The 21,779-nt window shown below is 48.5% G+C and overlaps 1 protein-coding gene across 4 annotated transcripts in view; it reads left to right on the forward strand.

The window, feature by feature from the left end:
* The window catches only part of LOC144120712 (zinc finger protein basonuclin-1-like), a 325,073-nt gene that overhangs the window by 181,403 nt on the left and 121,891 nt on the right, over positions 1–21,779 (forward strand). For 2 of the 4 annotated variants that reach the window (XM_077653367.1, XM_077653371.1), the window contains exon 3: positions 5,932–6,037. The exons of the other annotated variants lie outside the window; for them this stretch is intronic. In XM_077653367.1, coding sequence (XP_077509493.1) covers positions 5,932–6,037 — 106 coding nt within the window. The remainder of the gene's footprint in view (positions 1–5,931; positions 6,038–21,779) is intronic. 4 annotated transcript variants of the gene reach the window in all.

Here is a 21,779-nt window from a genome sequence, read left to right on the forward strand (position 1 = left end):
GCAATTTGACCCCCGACCCGAACCCGCGGCCGGGCGTCGGGGCCACAGCTGCGGCCCTCCTCCATCAGCCGACGTGGCTCCCTCGGGTGTCCTGCGGGGACCCTTCGCGGCCCCGAGCTCGTTATCGCGGCGCCGCTGCCGACGCGGTGGCCAAAGGGTAGCCTCCGCTGGTTTACAAGGCCTCGTAAAGGACACTCCCTTCCCCTCTTCCTTCCTCCTCCCTCGTCGCCGCGTGACCTTTCCTCCCGCGATCCTTTCTTCTCCTTCGCGAGAACCCTGCGGGGGTGGAACCGTGCGGAACTCTGACGTCACAACGGTGGCGCGGGGAGGACGAAACGAAAACGCAACAAATTCAGCAGCCGCTTGGTGCATTGCGGTTCAGCTTGTGTGATCAGAGATGTTATACATTTGAGGGCACTAGCATGGCGTCTCAATGTGAGTACTTTGCCCCAAATAACACTGTTCGCTGAGGGCTTTCGTCGTCTCGCTGTACGGTTCTTTACGCCAGGGGTGGTAGTAATCACTCTATATCAAGAGTAAATGACTGTCACTGACCAGAGTGAAAGGAAAATGTTCCCGTTTCATGTTCCTTGCGGAAATAGTTCTCGCGAGGATGTGAACTATATAGGCTTCACCAGGGCTCATGCAGGTATAATATTTAGACAGTGCGTAGTGGTATCATAGCATATACTTTAGAAATATCTACAGGGACCGCAAGCGGCCTTCACAGTGTCCCACAGGAGGAGTCAATAAAGCTATAGTCAGTAAAGCTATAAAACACCGGTCAATAAATCTATAGGTATGGAGGTACAACATCTCGGATCATATTCAATGCATGTTTGCGACGTGCGTTCGAGTGCTTGATTGGAAAGAACTATATACAAGAGGTAATCGTGAACACCTCACTAGCTTGCGACTTGCTGATGACGTCGCTCTTCTTAGGAACTCAGAAGATGAATCGAGCGCACGATTGAGGCCATACGCACAGAAGGTACGTAGGTAGTGTTAATATCAAATGTTGATAACAGACAAACTTGGCTAGTGTGTGGGTTCGCAACATTGGTTTACGACAGCTGACGAGGTCCTTGGAGTAGCAGGTAAGTTAGTGACCGCAGCTCCAGTCTATATGGAATGAGCAGAAGAATATAAATGTGTTGCAAGGCACTTGGCATGACGTTATTAATGCCAGCTTACCGGTTAACCCAAAAGGAAATTGCATAAAACTGAGTCTTGCCAGTCAACTGGAGTTTATAGCTGAAATCAAGAGAAGGAAGTGCACCTGAAATAGTGATTGAAGAGCTAGATATTTCAGATGAATTATCTTCCAAGAAAGCGCGCGAAACTCATACGAAGGTTCACGTGGAAGCACAGACTTAAGCGCCCCCCTTTCTAGAGCAAATAGATCCTATTGGCATCCCATTAGAATCGGGATGGTGGCGAACGCCACCTTGCGTCGTATGTTAAGGCGACTGTTTGATTTATTTCGCTCCTTCTCCCTTTGTTACATTTAATCCTATGCCGATTCCTTATCGTTATAAGCTATAGTATTTTGATTTCTCTGCGGAAGTTAACGCTACCTGGTGGTTAGCGGGCGCTGCTGCCGCAGACATCTCGGATTCTGACCACTTTGATCTGAGCGCGTTTAATGCTATTACGCGAAAGCTGCTGATACGGCAATCATGCCAGTCGTGCGGGTCGTTTCTGCGGCGCTCCTTAATTGATTTCTTGTAAGCGCCTCCTGAGAGTGTGACCTTAATAATTTGTTCATTGACGTTAAAACAATTATTTATTGTGTACGACGAAGATTAGTATGGCGTTAAACGTTTGTGCTTGCCCTTTCGAGCCTCATAACAACGCCGTTTAGTTTTGTATACGCAGTGACTGCCAATTTTATTTTTCAGACCTTTCGCTTCCTTAACATGAGACAGCCTGTATATAGTGGTGCGTGTTGATTCAGGCAGGCATATAGGTCATTATGCTCTAAATATGCATCCATCATCATCCGATCGACGGGGAACGTTTCAGAAAGGCATCGCTGGAGTGACGAGGCGATGTCTGAATCTTTTTGTACGGCGGTAGCCGTTTATCTTCGTTGACGTGGAGTATACAAATACAGCAGGGGGTATTAGTAAAAAAAGAGCGCTTAATAGGTGCGCTTAACTGCCATGTGGGTTCAGGGTGGCGGCAGCGCACTATCTCGCTCCCTGACCATGAGACAGCGACGCGTATATGCCGCCTCTGGCCTTCTCCGTACATGCGGCCGTTAGGGGGACTCTAACCACCGCACTTAAGTCACCGAGAGTGCTCAAATGAGCTCACACGCACGGACAGCGTGTGAAACGTGTATGCAAACAAAATCTGAATGTAATGCAGCCGTGGCCGATGCATGCAAACCAGCCGAAGTGGTCGCCTGCTGTGGCCTTACTGCAAGCGCCTTATGTATGCTGAACAATCTAGTCTGTTTGCGCGGCCATGCATGCAGATATGTCCTAATTACGGCCCCTTTATTTCTCGCGAGCTTTTTGCTTCAATATTGCTTTGAAATTATGCATTCCATTATGCATTCACAACAATCAGATACATCATCCAGATGCGTGTCTTGTATGGCGCCTGAAAATATCGTGTAGTTTACCGATCGATATATGAAGTTGACTGATGACGAGGAAAAGGTGATATTATACAACCCCCTATCTGTAACTACGTTTTTGTGAAAAGATTTTGAATCATTTTGTGAAATTAAACCGTAAATATCGTCAACTCTTTTAACGCTTTACTGCCCTGTGTCGCGATTTCATGACGTAAAGTTTGTACAACGCGTACTAATTACTGCGTGGAGCTTGCATACAAATGTTGATGTAGGCATGTTCACATGCAGGCAGTGCTTTCCAATGAAAAATGTTTGGCGTCACTATGAATAAAAAGGATCCGGGGCGCGAACGTGCGACTTTCAGCCAGCCTTAAACAATTGCTCGTCTCGCATTTGCTGGCAAGTTTTGCGGGGAAAAGTGGAAGACATTTGTTTCATTAAAATTTTTATAAGAGGGGGTGCGCTAGAGCTCATACGAACTGCTGTCCCACGCAAATTTTTAAGGAACTGAGAAAAGGAGTTATGTTTTATTTCGCCACACACACACACACAAAAGAAGAGAACGAACTAATCTCTAGGCTGGTTGCTGTACTTGTCGGCTTATTCACATAGCTAAGACAGCACAACAGGACAATACATAGCACCTGTCTTGCTGTCTCTCTTGGTGTTGCCGGGTAGAGCAAAACATTTTTGATGTGAAATATATACTGGCATGATCGAAATGTATATTCGTGAACAACAGTCGAATGCAACTCAAGAAGGAAGCGCGCCTCAAAGGAGGCCTTCCAGCCTTTGGGGTTCGATCGATTGCCATGACGTTGTGGCTAATCCCCTTACACCTTCCAGCGTGACATCGGAGGGGTTGACAGGGGGATTAATCGTGAATTAAACGGATTAACCTGGACTTCATTTCTTTAAAGTCTAAAGACTGTCCATGGACTTCTGTTTATAAACTCTATAGACTCTCTATAGGCAAAACCCTACAGAAGTCTATATAGGCAGCACAAATCCTATAGACAGTCTATAGACAATATTTAGATTTATAATAACTTTTAATAGAATTTTGCCTATAGACAGTCTATAGAGTATGAATAGACAAAATATATTAGCAAGGCAATAGAGTCTATAAGAAGTCTATAGACTGTCTATAGACCTTTTATGTAAGGGATGGCCTCCACTCAGGGGCATTTTCCACTTAGTTCTCGAGTTGTGTCCGCCTGTAGACACTTTAATGGTGTCCATACCTGCGCTAACATTAGCTGTGTTGCGAGTTGTCGGCTTGTTGGGAGGAAGAGCGGATGCGGGCGCGCATTTTCGTACTTAAACATCTCTGATGCCGCCATTGTTTGCTTCTTTTTCATGCGCTTATGTGACTGTCATAATACATCACAGTTTCTTTTCGACTCAGGTTGACAGACTACTTCGTTTTTCTTTATGGGGAATTTGTGCCGCGGCTTTACATAAATTTTTGTGAGCATTCGTTCTGTATTTTGCATGAAGATGCTGTCACTGTTGCGATTTGGCGTCGCGATTACGTTATTTTTTCTCGTGCGCCGAACTCATCTGCTAATGCTTTGTCATGCCCCTCACAACAATACCCTTCGGACGACGTGTATGTCGTAATAGATAATTAATTAATGAATAAAATTTTCGCAGGTGAAATCAGTCAGTTTATGAGGATGGTGGGAGGCATACAAATAAAAAAGGTAAACTGTTTGAAAATTTGAAAATTACTTTAAATGTTATTGACTGACGAGCGTGACGACAGGCTTTACACCCACGCGGGCCTTTACCATCACCGGCGTTTGCTTGTATAGCTAGAGTGTTTGCGGGAGGGCAACATTTTTTTTTTACCTTAGGGTAATAGCGTGAAGAAATACGGTAATTGATGAGAACTAGTTTTAATCCTAAAGTGAACTTAAATGAGGTTAATAGTAATTAGTGAGAAACAAAAGGACAAAAACACCTCCCAGCATTTCAGAAGCAGTTACGGTATACGCACTTGCTGGAAGAACGAAAGAATACAAAACACATGAGGAAACAAGAGACGCACTCATGTCGCAGTCTGTGTCTCGTGTCCTATAGGCAGTCGCGTCTTCAGTCAGTGAATGAATCAAGTAGATCAACAAGTGCTTTTGAGATGTACAGTACACACAGATTGAAATAGGACATTCGGAGCGCGTGGCCGTCGCTTCATGGAGCGCCGCCCGTAGACGCTCATGGAACCAAGGTGGTGCATTGTGGTATGGCGTGAGAGGGAGAACATCTACAAAGCAGAATTGTTCCTTCCAGTAGCCAATCAGCCGGCCTGTGGTTTACCACATGCCTGCGTGGCACTGCAAGGCTAGCGCTCCGAATGTCCTATTTCAATCCGTGAGTACTGTACGTAGTCGCTCAATATGAAAGGGAACACGGGAGCGCGTGGCTGCCGCTCTTCGCGACGCGCTGCCTTCCAGAGCTGGCGGTAATCATTGTCAGAGGCGCATGCGCAGGCTGTCAGCAGCAGCGCTTCAAGAAGCCCAGAGGTCACGCGCTCCCGTGTTCTCTTTCATATTGAGCTATCCTGTACATATGTAGGTGGACACACATATTGCTGTGCTACCCTTCTTCTCCCCTTAACTGCACTGCCACACACTAGATGAAAATAATAAAAAAAATCTTAGGCTATCGTCGCTGGATTGTTTAAATGCGGAATCATTTGCTGTTGCTGCTGATTTTGTTGACGCTGATTAAAGTGCATATACACACGAGGTTCGTTATATTACATCTGAGGTTGACAATCTACAGTTCGCTCGCTGTATCCGAAGTGGTAAATTTAGATTCGTAACATCCGAGTTTACCACACAAAGTTCGTAACATCGAAGGTCGGCACACGAAAGTTCGTTATTACATCCGAAGTGGCCTACTTAGATTCATCACATCCGATGTTAAGGCGCGGAGTTCGTTATATCCGAGGTGAACACACGAAGGGTCGTTATATCCCAAGGTGGGCGCGTGTAACGGCAGTCGCCATTTCTGCTTGCGCGGAGCCTTCTAATGCTAACACATTAATAACAATAATGAAAAAAAATACAACGTTTAACTCGCTCGTCGCATATGAGCCTACCTTTCCTTTCACTACTTCCCATTTGACCTCTGTATACGGGTCCGACTTACACTCGCTTAAACGCGGCACTGCACCGTCTCGTGCATTTATTTTCGTAGCTGCTGGCTCCTGTGGGTACGTGCAGCAATCTCGGTTGTTGCCATACGCGATCGCCTCCATACACGCATACATCACACGCCCGCTTGCACTGCCCGCGCCCCGCGTCGTAATAACCGACGCTCTGCTTCTTCTCCCGCAGGCGATCCGCTGCACCCGACCCGGATGCGGCTGTGAGTGCTTCACGCCCGGCAAGGCGGGAGGCCACCGGCTCTGCGACTCCTGTCAGCACGGCTGGGTAGCGCACGGTCAGTTGTGCCCCTCCCTCGCCTTCTTCCTCCGCAGCACGCCGCCCCGTCACCGAGTGCGCGCTTGGACGAGCGCGCGCTCTGCACGCATGATCCGACCGCGGTGGGGCGCCACTATACGCGGGTGTTTGCGATAGACCGGTATAGTGCTGCTCACTGCCAGGCCGGTGTGGTTGAGAGCGGTTGTTTTTGTTTTTGGTGCCATTCCATTCTATTCTTGTTGGATAATCGTGGCTTTTAAGCCGGTTGGTTTTGTTAGTTTGGTTGATTACGGCCCCCCAGTTAAAAGAAGAGACAAGAACACTGGGAATGGAAGTGATCGCGCCAGGGCGAATGATCGTTCTGTTTAATGATAAAACAACAACAGAAACGGCTTGGAAAGAAATAAGAATTCGACCTTGCGGCTCAGAGGCAGCCTTCCAGATTTAAATGGACGCTCAGGGTGGGTGGGAGCTGGCCTGTATGTTTTAAATAGATTACCGTGTTCTAAACACACGGAGCGCATACTGTCGCTTGTAAAGGAGTTTTCGAACGCTAATAAAGGGTTAGAAAAAGTAATGCAGGTACTGCGACAACCGGCTGTTTTCGTAGACGGACTTTCGTGAGACAGTTTTTAAAGCGCGGATCTTTGGTACCGATGCTTTTAGCTGCGTTTGTCACTCAAGCCCTTGCGTCTGAAATGTGTGCAGATGGGAAGAAGAACGCGCTTGCCCTTCCCTCTTTCGCGATTCTCAACCCGCCGCGGTGGCTCAGTGGTTAGGGCGCTCGACTACTGAGCCGGACTTCCCGGGTTCGAACCCGACCGCGGCGGCTGCGTTTTTATAGAGGAAAAACGCTATGGCGCCCGTGTGCTGTGCAATGTCAGTGCACGTTAAAGATGCCGAGGTGGTCGAAATTAATCCGGAGCCCTCCATTACGGGCACCTCTTTCTTCCTTTCTTCTTTCACTCCCTCCCTTATCCCTTCCCATACGGCGCGGTTCAGGTTTCCAACGATATATGAGACAGATGCATGCGCCATTTCCTTTCCCCCAAAAAACCAATTATTTATTTAAATGCGGTCACTCGTATGCAGACTGAAACACGCGTTTCGCATGCTGATAAAATGTTCCCATTCCTTGCCAGTTTATCCGCACTTTTAATTTTCACAGTGCTCCGTTCGTAAAAAAAAAAAGAGAGAGAAATGTCAAGTTCTTTTTTCCTACCCATTTTTGCAGAATGAACCTGTATTTATTCTCACTAGGACGGTTTTTCAACAGATATGTTACTGCATTAGCTATCCCACGGCGCAGAGTGGGCTCCATGTTGAAGCGATCCATGAATATATTAAAGGAGAGGGGGGATCGAGGGGATGCGGTAAACCGGGAAGGAGGGGGGGGGAGGTGGGGGGGGGGGGGGGGGCATCCTATAGTGACGCCTGTGACTCGAGCAGCCTCGATCTCATGTAATCAAGTTTCTGTGCCTGGAGCTGTGGAGGCGTCTTCCGAGTAAAAAAGTCTGAATGAATGAATGAATGAATGAATGAATGAATGAATGAATGAATGAATGAATGAATGAGTGGCACCTCTGTAAACACATCAAAATTAACGATATGACTTTTTCCGAATGTTCCGTGTCGAATAATTGATATACAGATCAAATAGCTACGCATATTTCTTGAAAAAGAGTTGGTTCCCGAGGCTCTATGCGCAAGCCTTCGTTAACAACAGCTAAAGCTAGTTTTTAGTGTCTCATTGTGGCGTGAGCGATGTGGTCGTTGGCGCAACACATCACGTCAACGTGACGTCAACGTGACGTCACCGTCACGTGACCAGCTATGTGTTGTCACGTGACATCGCATGACAGTGACGGGGACCTGTGACGTCCAGCAAGGAGCCGCCCGAGAGCGCTCCGCATAGGTGTAGCCTCTTCATTGCATTTAAATAGCAGAAGCGCAAACAGCTGCGCTGACCGAACGCATTGAAAAGAAAGCATAGTCGCAGAAGCATTTTTTTTTTCCCGTAACAAGCGTTGACCGAAGCCTGTTGAGTGTCATAGTATCATGCAGATTATCTATCGAAACGATGTGCCTTGAATGCGAGCTGTTTGTATGAACCTCAACGCGTCATGGCAGTTCTCAAAAGCTCCTACCCAGCTGGGCGTCGCCTAATTGCTCGCTGGACTATACCTACACTACTGCTCCTACCGTGTAAACACTAGGTGCACTGTGCAGCCCAACGGACAATATGGAGACACCCAGGTTGAAAAAAATGTATACAGAGTATACTGAGGAGCCAGTTAATTGGCCAGACATATTATAAACAAAAACGTAGCATATGGACGGGACGAAGAAGGGCGAAGACAGGACGGGTGCTACACTTACAACTGAATAGATTGAGACGGTAAACCACGCCCCATCCCAGAGCAACAACACGCATGCGCATGACTTAAAACAATTCTATTCAGTTGTAAGTGTAGCAACCGTCCTGTCTTCGCCCTTCTTCGTCCCGTCCATATGCTACGTTTTTGTTTATAATATGAAAAAATGTATACAGGCGTGAATCTGCTTGGTCTAATCTGACGCGATAGGCCCCGCTATTTTGTTCCTTCTTTCCCTCTGTTGTGCCTGTCCCGTCCTCATTCTTTTCCACCAGTCGCGTGTGGATGGATGCGAGTGATCTTGCTTTCCAAGCAGACACGGATTTATGGGGGGAGGGGTCGGAGGGTGTGCTCGCCCCTCAAGGCGAGAAATTTTACATAGGAAAACCATGCTGAACCCAACTTTTCGCCGAAAAAAGTTCACGAAATATACATGGTTCGAACCTGGCCCCTCCCTTCCCCATATCTCGCGTTCGTAAAATGACCTATATATCAGCCCATGGCTCCAAGAAAGAGCACGAGACAGTCGTCTCGGTCATTGATCGTCTTGGCTTCAACAAACTGCGGGCTAAGGGCGTTGATTTAGTTCTTACCGCGTAGCGCTTACGCGCAGAGCGATGATATCGCGGCGCGAACAGATGTGCGCGTTTGGTTCAAGTGATGATCCGGAAAGGTGCCACCGAAGGCTTTCGTGCAGAGAATCCGGTATGGTTAAAGACAAATTTATCGACATTGTTGCTTTCTGGATACAGACGCGGTCGCTGTAACGGAGACGCGGGCTATAATGGTAGCGCAACTATCGACATGAATCATTCGTGCCGTGGAAAGTCCAGGAGCTGATTGATGCGGCAGATTTTATCCATGTTGGGGAATTGTTTGCCGGAACACGTAGCGCGCCTGGGCGCCGAGTGAATTTTAATCTCAAAGCCGGAGTTGACTGGCTTCTTCTCAAAATGGTTGACAGAAAAAAAAAAACAACTAACTACTCGTATTATAGGATTTCTTTTTTTTTTTCAACAGAATACGTTTCGAGGATTCGTTTGTCAATCATGTTTCTAGTGAGAAGAAATTGGACGCTGCAATTGACAGACGTGCACAAGACAGACAACTGACGGGACAGTGTCTGTTTTCGTGTCCGTCCGTGAAAAATAGCGCTGAATTCCTTCTCGCTGAAAACTTTTCTTCTTCGGCTTTGCGCAGGTTATTGCGGGCGCGTTTGGGGTATTGTACCAGGATAACAATGGTTTGTTAGAAATTTTGGCTCGTTGCCATAAAGGTCTGGGTTAAGTAGGCTTCTTCTTGTTCCGTATTGTCCATCCAGTATAATCACTGCGTCTTCCCTCTGCCCTGTCAGAAAGCGCTGCCGGTCGGCAGCAGCGCGTGTCGCGATGACTATGATACCCCTGTCACACGGCATTCCTCGAAGGCCTCTCCATCAAAGGCACCTTTTTTAACCAAAGGAGCGAAAGCTTAAAGGAGCAGAGACGCAGCTACACGGTGCAGCCCAGAGGTGAAACAGTCGTTCAGGCTTAGCACCCGCTGCTGTGAGTGTTTTAAAATTAAAGTGGGGTATTCTGTTCATTCGTTGACCTCAGACAATTTTTTTATTCTGATAGCTTCCTTAAAAGTACTGCAACAGCTGCTCTCATCAGCAGCAGCACGTTTTGTGTATTGCCTTGGCCGCCAGGGGCACTCGGTGTTGCTGCAACACTTTCACTGTCTTGAAATCTGGGCATAAAATATAAATACCCGCACAAAAAGCAAAGCCAGACACACCTTTCGTATTTAGAAAAAATATTTTCAAACATTGTTGGCTGTATCTATTTTTTTATTGTTTTTACTTTTTGACATTGGATGGCACTGCGATCGCAGGCTCTCTAAGGCCGCGCATTTGGGCTCCAAAGGTCTCTGACGAGCGCCTTCGCCTCCAAGGCCCTTAGCGGCAAAGGCGCAACATTTTTGCCCTGTAGCTGCACTCCTTACGCCTTTGGATATAAGGACCTGATTCTCAAAGGCCTTAGCGGTGCCCGTGTGACAGGGGTATAAAGCGCTTGTTCAAGTCGCGGATGAGTTTTCCTTTTTCAATCCTTTGTTTGATTGGCCGCGAAAGACCCTCCTCGTTTTCTTTTTTATTTCACTAATAAATTTTATTGTGCCAAAATTCCAAGCGCTACACCATCGTGGAGAGGCTCCCAGTGTGATTCAGCGATCTGCGGTCCATTAGCATGAACCTAAAGCTCAGTACGCGGTCCCTTTTTGCTTTTAAAATGACACCTGTCTCCTCTGTCCAGCGAAGCGAGCGAATTCCTCAGTCGCTATAACGCTGCTATAACTAGCGGCATGTCAGCGCACGTTGAAGAACCCCAGGGTGTCTAAATTAATCCGAACCCGTCCACTACGGCACCTCTCTCTTCCTTTCTTATTTCACTCCCTCCTTTATCCCTTCCCTTACGGCGCGGTTCAGGTATCAAACGATATGCGAGACAGATACTGCGCCATTTTCCTTTTACAAAAACAATTATTATTATTATTATTATTATTATTATTATTATTATTATTATTATTATTATTATTATTATTATTATTATTATTATTATTATTATTATTATTATTATTATTATTAACGAGCGATGGCCATGACGTAAAAGGTGAGTATATGTCACGTGAGGCATCAAGAAAACTTTTTTGATTACTTCTTCACGTTTTGTGATTCCTGCTTTTGAGGCAAGCTAGAATTAGCATCGTAGTGGATTAAAACAATGAAGCAGCGATTATGTAGCAGTTTTTCTCGTGCCTTACGTGACCTATACTGAGTTTTGACGTCACAGCCATCGCTCGGCAGTTGAAACCAAAACTGGAACAGGTGAGAGAATAAATTATAGAGTATAAATTATTTAACGACCGTAGACTAAGACCACGTGGTGATCCGTGTATTCTAATGTATGATTGATGCCGCAGTTTCGCATATTGAGCCTCCAACGGCGTACGGTTAGCCCCGCAACAGCGGCGACTCAGCGCTCCGTCGAGCGACGTCTGCCAGCTGCCGGGCCTGCCGTGCGGCGCGTGAGGGCGCCACCTCCCCGGGCGCTGTCCGCGGCGGCGGCCAAGCTGTCGGCGCCCGGCGTAGACCCGATCGCGTCTGGCGCTTTGCTGCACGGTGCTTGCTCCCCGATAGGGTGCTTGTGAGGAAAGTAGTAGTAGTAAAGATTATCTTTATTGACACGGCACGCTGTAACTTCTCACTCTCGCTAGATACCTGAACTACACCGTGAGGGGAAAGGACGAAGTTAGGGGTTAACGGAGGGTGCGAGAAAGAGGCGCCTTCGTTGAGTGCTCCCCGTTATAGAGACACGGAGTTGAAATTTAATACCGGTTGATTACTGAATCCTAAGGACAACCCTGAGTATATGTCTAATGCCGTTCGATCACCGCGTCCTAATGACAACAACTATAAAATGAAGGGAACGAAATACAGATCTCGGCGCCACAATCCGCTTTGAAAAGCGAACTGTAATTTCGTAATTTTTTTAGGCCAATTTTTCTGGGTGGACCACGCAGGTTGCCACTTCATTACGGCGATCTCGGAGTCCAAACAGTCTTGACGTCTTCATTAACGTACCGAGTTATAATCGAATGGCGAGGGTATGCATTCCATTTTTTGACTCCAAATTCTTCTCAATGAACTAGTGTTTTGCCGCTGAGTGAACGTCGAGAGAGAAAAAGCACAACAACAAAAACATTTTACTGAGAACGAAAAGTTGATGAAATTCTTCTCAGGCTCCCTTCATTTCGTCACCTAGGAATCTTAAACGTGCACTGATATCGCATAAAGCACGGTTATTTTGTATTTTGCCTCCATGAAAATGCAGCCGCGACAAAAGCAAATAAGGGTATAAAAAGTCGGAGGGGTTCTTCCTGGCTTTTACCCCAAGCAAGAAGCTTTGCATGGGAAAGCATGCTGCACCTTAGCTTGTAGAGGAAGAACTTCAGGAAGTTGCATGGTTCGAATAACTTAATAAATACAAAGTACATATAACGTCAAAAATACAAATCAGTACGGAAGAAACTCAAGGTTAGGTTAAAGCAAAGGCAAAGCATGCAGTGCTACAGCCCAGAGCCAGATTCGAGAAGGAACGTTAACATTTTATGGAAACCATTGATCGGTAATGCTGATTAGCGGGCAGGTAAAGAATTCCATTGTTCTATTTACAGCATGAAGGGAGATCTTTGATATTTATCTGTGCGCGCGAAAATTGAGGATACCTTGCGTTGTGTCGGTTGTGCACACGCAAAGTATATGTGTCCCTTTGTCTCGACAGATCAGGAAGCTACTCACAAGGCGCCATCGTCTGTCGTTTATGTCTTCATCTCAGCTTGCATTATTTTTTAGCCTTCACTTTAAAATTCACTGCTGTCGAAAATCCTTGTACATTAGTTGCCAGCGTCCGCGATAACATTAATTCATTCATTCATTCATTCACCATGTGATAGTTACACGTTAAGGAGTCTAGTGACGCAGCAGATTTGCTTCTGCAGCCTGCTATAAAGACTTGGATGTTGCGCGCAGATCCTTGTGCCATACGTTCCATCGGGTGTCAATGCTCCAGCATGCAGCCGAAGCAGTTCGCAGATACGCAGAGAATGGGGCACCGTGGGTGCAGAAAAGTGCAAGAAGACGCTTCGCCTGCCTGCAAAAACCGTAACGAAAGAAACACCTGGCATTTGAGGATGCAACATGCTGTGCGTGGGTTCCCGTTATCCGCTACCCAGACCGGTGTCGCCGCCCCGCGGACGCTGCCGGAATCGTTCGCCACACTCCGCTTGGAGCTCGACTAGTCGCGCGCCTGAAACCTTCGGAAGCAGCTGTGTAAATTGTTTAAACTGCGCAGTCCTACCATCTGCTAGCCATCTTGGTTAGCTCTACTGGTAGAGCGACTGCTCCAGTGAAGCGGTGGTCCCGGGTTCGAACCCCGGGCCAGGATCGATTTTTCTTGAACTGCAATATTTCTGTGGAAGCTGTACAGCTTTCCTTTGTAGTCTTACGGCTGCGCTTCGGTGGACGCCAATGAGTAATAAAGCTCTTAATACTTCTTTAGATTCCACGGGGAAACAAAAAAAAACACAACATGAGAGATAACTTGGCCCTCGATATGGATCTGATGTTTCTGAACATGGTTTGGAAATTTGCGAAGCATTACGGTGCCTTGGAGTCAGTAACAAAGATTCTGCCTAATTGATCTTAATTAATGGGTGATCGGTTGAGACGTAACATGTAATATGACTTGCGCAGCATGCCTAATGCTATCAGTTTGTATCATGTATTTGAGACCTTTAAAGCGTGGTACAAGCGGCATGAAACCACAGACTCCACTGAAGACTGTAAACTGAAATGCTGCTGCCACGGTCAAGCTGCATTTAGGAGAGGTGTGAGAATAGCCCGTGGTCGTGGCGCTCAGGACGTCTCGAATCCGGGCTCCTTTTGGTAGCGCGTCTGAGCCTTCGGGCTAAGGAAGGACTGAAGCTTTTAAGTGGGGAAAACGAAAACAAGAAAGTTTAATCACATTTTTACTATCACTTATTTACATACTGAAAGGTTAGAAAGAGTATAGGGTCAAGAATTAAAAGTTCATAGCGACAAGCGACTGGATGAGCCTTTCGCCAGGGCCCAGAGCGCCCTTTCGCACTTAGCATCCTCCTTAAGACCCTTAATATTCCGTCCCTCCCTCAGGCGGTGGCCATTCCAACACGAGGCACATTTCTCCAAGATGGGAACGAATCAAAGTTGCACAGCACTCCCTTACAAAAAATCTCTATAGACACTCTATATATAGACTTCCTATAGGTTCTATTGCCTTCCTATAGATATTTCTTTTTGTCTATTCATAGTCTATAGACAGTCTACAAACAAAAGTTCACTAAAAGTGTATGGCCATAAATCTATCGATTGTCTATAGACTGTCTATCCGATTTGTGTTGCCTATATACTCTTCTCTAGGTCTTGTCTATAGATACTCTATAGACCTTATAGACAAAAGTCTATGGACAATCTATAAACTGCCTAAAGAAATTTTTGTAAGGGCTGTAGCAGGCGGAGTCACTCGTTGCCGAGTCAATCCGTGGGAACGGGCGAGGAGAAATGGAAAGTCCGCTGCTGTTTCCTGTGGTGCAACAACAGTGGTGTTGGCGGCTCCGTGTCCCCGAAAAGCTGTCCAAGGCAGGGCCGACTCCTGGCGGTTCCGTCCTTTTGTGCCTCCGAACGGGTGCACTTGGTTCCGTCCTATGTCCGTCGCTGTTCCCAGGCGTCCTTCTCCGGGAAGGCTATCCCCACCCAGGGAAGCGTGAGAAAATTCCGCAGGCGTGGCACCGTTATTTGGGATCGTCGGCTGGACAGACGGCGCTTCGCAAGCTAGAATTGGACAGAACTAGAATTGGACAACTAGAATTGGACAGAACGCATTGCTGGAAGGACAGAGTAATATATCTAAATATTCTGTCTCAATACAAGTGTATGTTGACCTATAATTTTTTGGTAAAAGTTGCTACGTGACGACACGCGTTAATTGGCTCGAAATACGAGCAACTTCGGATGACGTTATTACGTGTCTGAAACAACTTCACTATTGTGGGGCGTTTGTTTGCAGAGTTGGGCAGGAGACTTCAAAAAGTACTTTCGGTAGCGATACCCGATACCATAAAAAAAATTCTATTTCCGATACCGATACAAGATACGGAACAAGAATCTGCCTTTTTCACAAGATGCGGCGCCCTCTATAGGGCGCGGCGAGAATTCGTCTGTTACTGGTTGAAAACAAACGCACGTGGGAGACGCAGGCGCTATCCGGTTATACTAGGATCCAACTAATGGCCAACTAAGCCTACGGAGTGACAAATGTGTGCTTGACAGTTACCGCCATCTGTCGCAAGCGCCTGTCACTAACGTGAACAGCGCATGCGCTGTAGGAGCTGGCAGTTGGTTTTCAGCGAAAGGATGTGGGAGAGGAAAGGCGCGCATGTGCAAAGCGGGCACATGAAAAAGGCGAATTGATTTCCGATACAGAGACTGGATACTGTATCGTCGATACCGCGACACATCACAGAAATCTAATATTAATAAACATCATATGTTTAGCTAAGTAAAGGGATTTCTCCACGGTTCGTGTAATCTTGAGTGTATTAAGTAGATCGAAGTGTTTTTGAATGGATTTAAACGAATCCAGCCGCACTGATTTCTTTAAGCTCCATTAATAATAATAATAATAATAATAATAATAATAATAATAATAATAATAATTGGATTTTTGGGGAAAGGAAATGGCGCAGTATCTGTCTCAATATCGTTGGACACTTGAACCGCACCGTAAGGGAAGGGATAAAGGAGGTAGTGAAAGAAGAAAGGAAGAGAGAGGTGCCCTTGTGGAGGGCTCCGGAATAATTTCGACCACCTGGGGATATTTAACGTGCACTGACATCGCACAGCACACGGGCGCCTTGGCGTTTTGCTTCCATAAAAACGCAGCCACCGCGGTCGGGTTCGAACCCGGGAACTCCGGATTAGTAGCCGAGCGCCCTGACCACTGAGCCACCGCGGCGGGTCTGTAAGCTCCATTAAACTCTACTGTCGGTGCACCTGGTTCCGTTAGAGCTTTAGCGATATTGAATTGAAACTATGGTGACGTTGCAACGATATAACGACTAAAAACCGCAACATATACTGGACGGAGGCAGGCGGCAACACAGGCGACAACCGTCCTAAGCTGAAACGATCATTCCCCTTAGCACACTAGTGAAATCTTTGTTATAATTTTCAAGTTAATTATCTTCTTGCGAGCCGCTCTTTGAGCACTTGACTACATCCGAATAACCTTGAAGCATTTTCCGATCATTCTCGTTTGTTACTGCAATATTTACCAGGTTGTGTATGCTTTTGCCCTGTGCTGAAAGTGCAAGCTCCAAGCGTTTGAGAGAGCCGAACAGCTATTTCCCAAGCACTGTGTTTGACAGGCGTATCAAGTTAAGCATTCTACGTTAAAAGCTAGAAGGAAAACAACAATAAAATGGCTGTAAGTTTTATTGGGGTAATACATATCTTGCTAACTTTGTTGGTTATGTGTTAATTACCTTTACTTAACGGTATTAAGTAACAGCATATAGTCAAGCTGCCGATACGAAAGAGCCGCGCTATCCGGCCGTGCTATGAGCGAAACAAATTAAAAAAGCCTCTGTATGCAGGAGCAGCCGAGCACGTTGCCGTGTCGTATTTTATGAAGGCGCCTTTTATGAATTAATAAGAGTGAAGCATAGCCACATCGGCGCAAGAATCCTGGATATACAGTTAAGAAACTCAAGTTTCACTAGCGCCTCTTGAGAATGCGTCGGCTGATGCATTTGACGCTGCCGGTTATCCCACTGACCCGAGTGTGGAAGTGTGGATGACCTTAAACGGGCTTACAAAGTCAACAATAGATGTTTCGAAAACCCCTGCGCATGACGGCGAAAGTCTTCCATATCTGTTGGCAACCGCCGTAATTTGAAATAGCGGTGAGGTGATGATGTTCTGATCCTGTCTCCTCGCCGATCCGTTCTGTCACCGAGTGTGCAGAAGCGTATCACATACGTCGTCTGTCAAACAACGAACATATATGTAGACAGAATACTGACTAGGGTCAACGGTATTGGCGTCGTCTCTTCCTAGTTTTACTGCATTTCTTTTTTTTTCTTTTTCAGCTAACAACCGCCTGAGCTAGCGCCGCCGACCCTAGGTCTGACTCACAGCAGCCTCAAAATATGCTGCACACTTCTTTTTTTTTAGCATCGAATATCGTTAAAATACACGTTACGTTAAAAAAAATGTATTTCCAATACCGATACTCCGATGCTTTCATTTTTCTCAAGGGACGTCTAATACCGATACACAAAATGCATCGGAAGATAGTATCGAAGTTGCATGCACCTTCGATACTGCCCATGCTTGCTTGTTTATGGGCGTTAATACGTAACACGTAACACGCGCTTCAAATTACACTCTGGCGGCCCATTGGTCCGCTGCGAAATTGCGGGAAATTTAGTCAACGACACAGCAGTGCGGAAAGCGACTTCGAACTGCTTAATCGATCAACCTATTAGTCGGCAGTCGACGCATTAACCGAGTAATGGGCAAGTTAATCGATCAATTTCACGGCCCCAGTGACCAGAGAAAGTAACCCGACCGGTAATTACCCTTGCTCGCGGCTCTGCGAACGGCTGAGTGCCGCCATGTGCATACTTCATAGATGTGCATACTTCATAGCGAAGGCTCAAGATAGCTGTTCTTTTCCTTGTGTGTTTGTGTTTCCTGCGGCCAAATATTTGCAATGTTATGGGGTGCGCCTCAAATCGATAGTAGCCTTTACGATGACGACAAGATCCCGGCGCTTATCTTGTTGCTTATATTATCATGTGTTAGTAATCATATACTGCCATCTACTGAGGTAGCAGGTGGTGTTCTATGCCTACATTGCGTATAACGCTGACCTCTCCTCGTATAGTGTTTTTATATCGGAATGCGCCTCCTGACCCACTGCATAGAATTACCTTTGCTGTCGGAAACGAGAAGAGACGCCCTGAAAAGGCTGAATCAGAGACCTCTTTCGCGTAGCAATCATGAATAAGTGCTTTCTGAAACTGTGAGATCACTAGTGGAAAAATCTGCGCACTTAAGCTGTCTGTTTCTGACTTTATACCTCATCATCCTTAGCCTCACATAATATTCTGTCTGTCTTAAGCTTTTAACTCACACCTGTTTTTTTCTTTTATCTGCAGCTAACAGGGTGCGTCCGCGTTATTCATTGAGCTTTGCTTTAAGGATTGCGCGTATGGACTGCTCGTTCAGTTGCATAGGTGCGCGCATGGAGTCGTGGAAAGGGGCGGCTGTCTCTCCAAGCTACACAAGCGAGCGTCTTTCCTCAGACTCAATTCGCCTCGTCACGCTGCAAAATCCCGCTGCAACGAAGTCTTCGGTATAACGAAAGCATCATATCTTACTGCGCGGCTCCACTGTAGTTACGCTTCGAGTTTTCGAGGTTCATGACCGCATACGTGTACAGCTATAACGAAATGATCTTTGCAGCGAAGTGAATTGATTCACTTGCTATACGAAGTGAGCTCTCCATGGACACATGAGGCGCTGACAGGCTTTGAGCGCCTGTAGCCAGGATAGACCTCGTTTCGAGTTGCCATCTGCGGTATCGACCGTGTTATCTGATACGAACGCGGCTGTGCAGTTCGATGAGCGCGGTTTTCAGACAGTCCCCTACGTGAGCACGTTCGACCGCGAGCGTTCTCCTATTCAACGCGAAAGGGACCGAGCACGTCTCAAGCGGAGGGCGTGGCGAAACCGCGTGCTCCACGATGCGATGCATGCATGCGCACTGCGGCGTCTGTCGCTATAATCGCCGCTGACATCGCTGGCAGGCCTCGATCTGTGGCGACCGTCTGGGTGGTCGAACTCGCGGCGAGGAGCAGTGAAAGCAAGCAAGCAGCCCCCGGTCGCCGTCGACGATATCTGAATGGGTTTGCCGCTACTCTGCAGCGCGCCTTGGCTGCGGGGAGGCCTGTCCAGCACCGCCGAAGAGGTCACCGAACGGCGGGGGTCACCCCTTCGGAGTCTGCCACGGCAGCAGCAGGCGCTGAGAAGGATGCAGGAAACGGGGGAGGCGTGTACGCGCTGCTATGCGCGAGCCATTTCAATCAACTTGCAAATGAAGCCCGGCGAAGTGACACCTCCCCCGCCGTGGAGGAGGGGACCCTCATGGGCGTCCGCGCCTCCTCATCCCCGTCGGGCCCGATGACGCGCGGGCCGCTTCCGCTGATGTGGCGCTGCGCGCGCATATGACAGCCGCGAAAATTCTCGGCGGGCTTGTGCCAGCGCTCCCTCTTCGACTGCGCGTCCGCTCGCCGCCAGCATGCGTACGGTACGTCTCGATTCGAAATCCGCACACGCTGTCTTCGTCGCACGCCGCGGCGGGCGAGCTGCTCAGACCGGACGTGGAGAAGAAGCGCAGCCCTAAGAAGAAGTAAACTACGCCACGGCTTTCGATCGACGGCTGTCCGCGCAAGTGTTGACGTGGTTATACGAAGCTGCCCTGTCCGCGGCTCCTCCGTCCCTCCCCGCTTTCTTTGCACACTGCCTTTTGCCTTCATTCGCCGACTGCCATGCACTGCCAGCGGCGACTCTGCTTTAGCGGGTGGAAAGGGAGGCCAGTTGTCGTCGGATTTCTTGCGGCTGCGGCCTGTCGTCCGTCCATTTCTAAGCAGATGCGTGCACAATGCACAAAAATACTGCTTAGCATATCAGAGATCACCACGGTTTATCCCTTCACACCAATTTATTTGTCTTAGATGTGGCGCTGTTTTACTGATGCGAAATACCCTCCCTTCCGAAACGCCAAATACGTGGGAAGACATTTCAACCAAATGGCGTACAAATCGGGGCAGTGAGTCCACAATACGAAACCCCGCGAGTGCAGTAATTTTTACACCGGTTCATCGCTTTGCGCGACTCGATTTGGTCCCGCGTACGGGACTCTTAGCCAAGCTTGTAACGAGCCACGCTCCACCATGTTCTTGCTGCATTTACTGACCACCACCATCATTTAAGCTTACACCTTTCTCTCTCAGAGGAGATTAACCGCTTTTTCTTTCTAGCAAACTTGACCCATAAGTTTCGGACCCCCTCACGTGCGCCGCTCACCGTCTGCGCGCGTGGCTGCACTGAGATATCGTCCCACTCTTCTTGGTAGCAGCGATGCCCGCGTATCCCGCCGCCGCGCTTCTCCTGAAAGAGGAGCAAAGCTTCGATCGAAAATAAGAAAAGTAGCTAGGGAGAGGCCAGCTCAGACTCAACCAGCGGCAGTAACGAAAGAAAAAAAACAAACTGACAAGGGAGTCTGGGCAAGGAGTGGAGATTCCTGCAGCCGCGACAGTGCAAAGCAGCAGCAGCGGGAGCGCGATTCATTCACCTTCCGCCCATTTCGATGCGCGCGCGGCTGCGTCAACGCCCTCTGGCGGGTACCGCGCGCGCGCGCAAGAGGACCGAGCCCACCGCCCCGCACACGGCGAAGGAGGGCTCGGCCTTCTTGACAGGCCACTACGTGTGCGCTATGGGCCCGCGAGATGGCCACGCCGCCGCCGCTGCCTCTGATGGGCACCGGCGGTGAATAACGACGCGCGGCCAGGCGTTGTCGCGAGCGAGGCCGCTCGCCGAGCGCGTCGCGCCGAACAGTTGCGTGCAGCACGCTACAAGCTGCTCCTCTGTGTTCCACGAAGCGGAGGTCGAAGCGGGCACCCGCGCACAGCCGTGCCGGAGCTTGTTCAGAGAGGAGGTCGAAGCGAGCACCCACGCACTCCCCACAGTTAACTCGCTTCGTTTCTTGCCTCCCAACGTCATACGTAAAGCTACGAGATGTCGGCAGATGTCGCAAGTCGCACGGCAAAGCAGGCGCCGCAGAAAAAACGAAGAAGGGCAATTGACTTGGAATGGAATGCCTGCGAGCCTCACTGCGGTCATGCGAGTCGCCTTCGCCGGCGCTGCAGGCAAGTGTCAGGGACGCGGACGGTTTGTTTGTGCGCGTGCGCGGGTCCGCTCGGGGCGCGCGCTCGCGCGGCCGACGAATGTGTTCCTGCGCGGCCGGCCGCCTGCGCAAAAGGTATATAATTGAATCGTTTAATGGGAACCATGATTTATGCCGGCGACCGCCTGGACAGTCGAAGAGGGGGGAGCGGAGGAGGAGGAGGAAGGCGGTGCTCGCCGCCGCCGCTAAGGTGTGGCACCCGCTCGCAACCGTCCCACAGGGAACAAAAGGGGCCCCGGGAGACGCGCGGCCGCCGCATTGGTATTCGCTGCGCCGCTCCTCGGGTGTCTTTTTCACTGTTTTTTGCCTCTACCGAAGCGTGCGTACTTGTCCGAGGGAGCGGCGGAGGCCTCGCGCTTGGGCCACGGACGTGGCACGGCAAAGCAACACCACCTAGAGCAAAGCCTGCTACTCCTGCTGCTCCCAGAGAAGAAGGTCTCTCTGTGCCAGTGTCGGTCAGCCGTGTACGCGTTTGTATATGCCCCTCCAGCCGTGTAACAAGGACGTTGCGGGCGTTGCTGCGTACGAACGTGGATGGCTGTAGGCAAGTTCGTGCCTCCGCGTGCTGCGGCGCAATCGGAAATTGGCGACCGAGTTGGACGCGAAACCGTGGTTATAACTACGGCGATTATACCTCTGCATGCTCGTTAGATCGGGAGAAAAAAGGCGACGCGATATGAGACGGAAACAGTGTAGCCCGGTTCCTTTCTATTTATTCCTTTTTTTTTTTTCTGTCTAGCGCCGGTATACCTATCTGATGTCTGCGCTGCGCTTGTGT

The sequence above is a fragment of the Amblyomma americanum genome, chromosome 2, assembly GCF_052857255.1.
Source record: "Amblyomma americanum isolate KBUSLIRL-KWMA chromosome 2, ASM5285725v1, whole genome shotgun sequence".
NCBI lineage: Eukaryota > Metazoa > Arthropoda > Arachnida > Ixodida > Ixodidae > Amblyomma > Amblyomma americanum.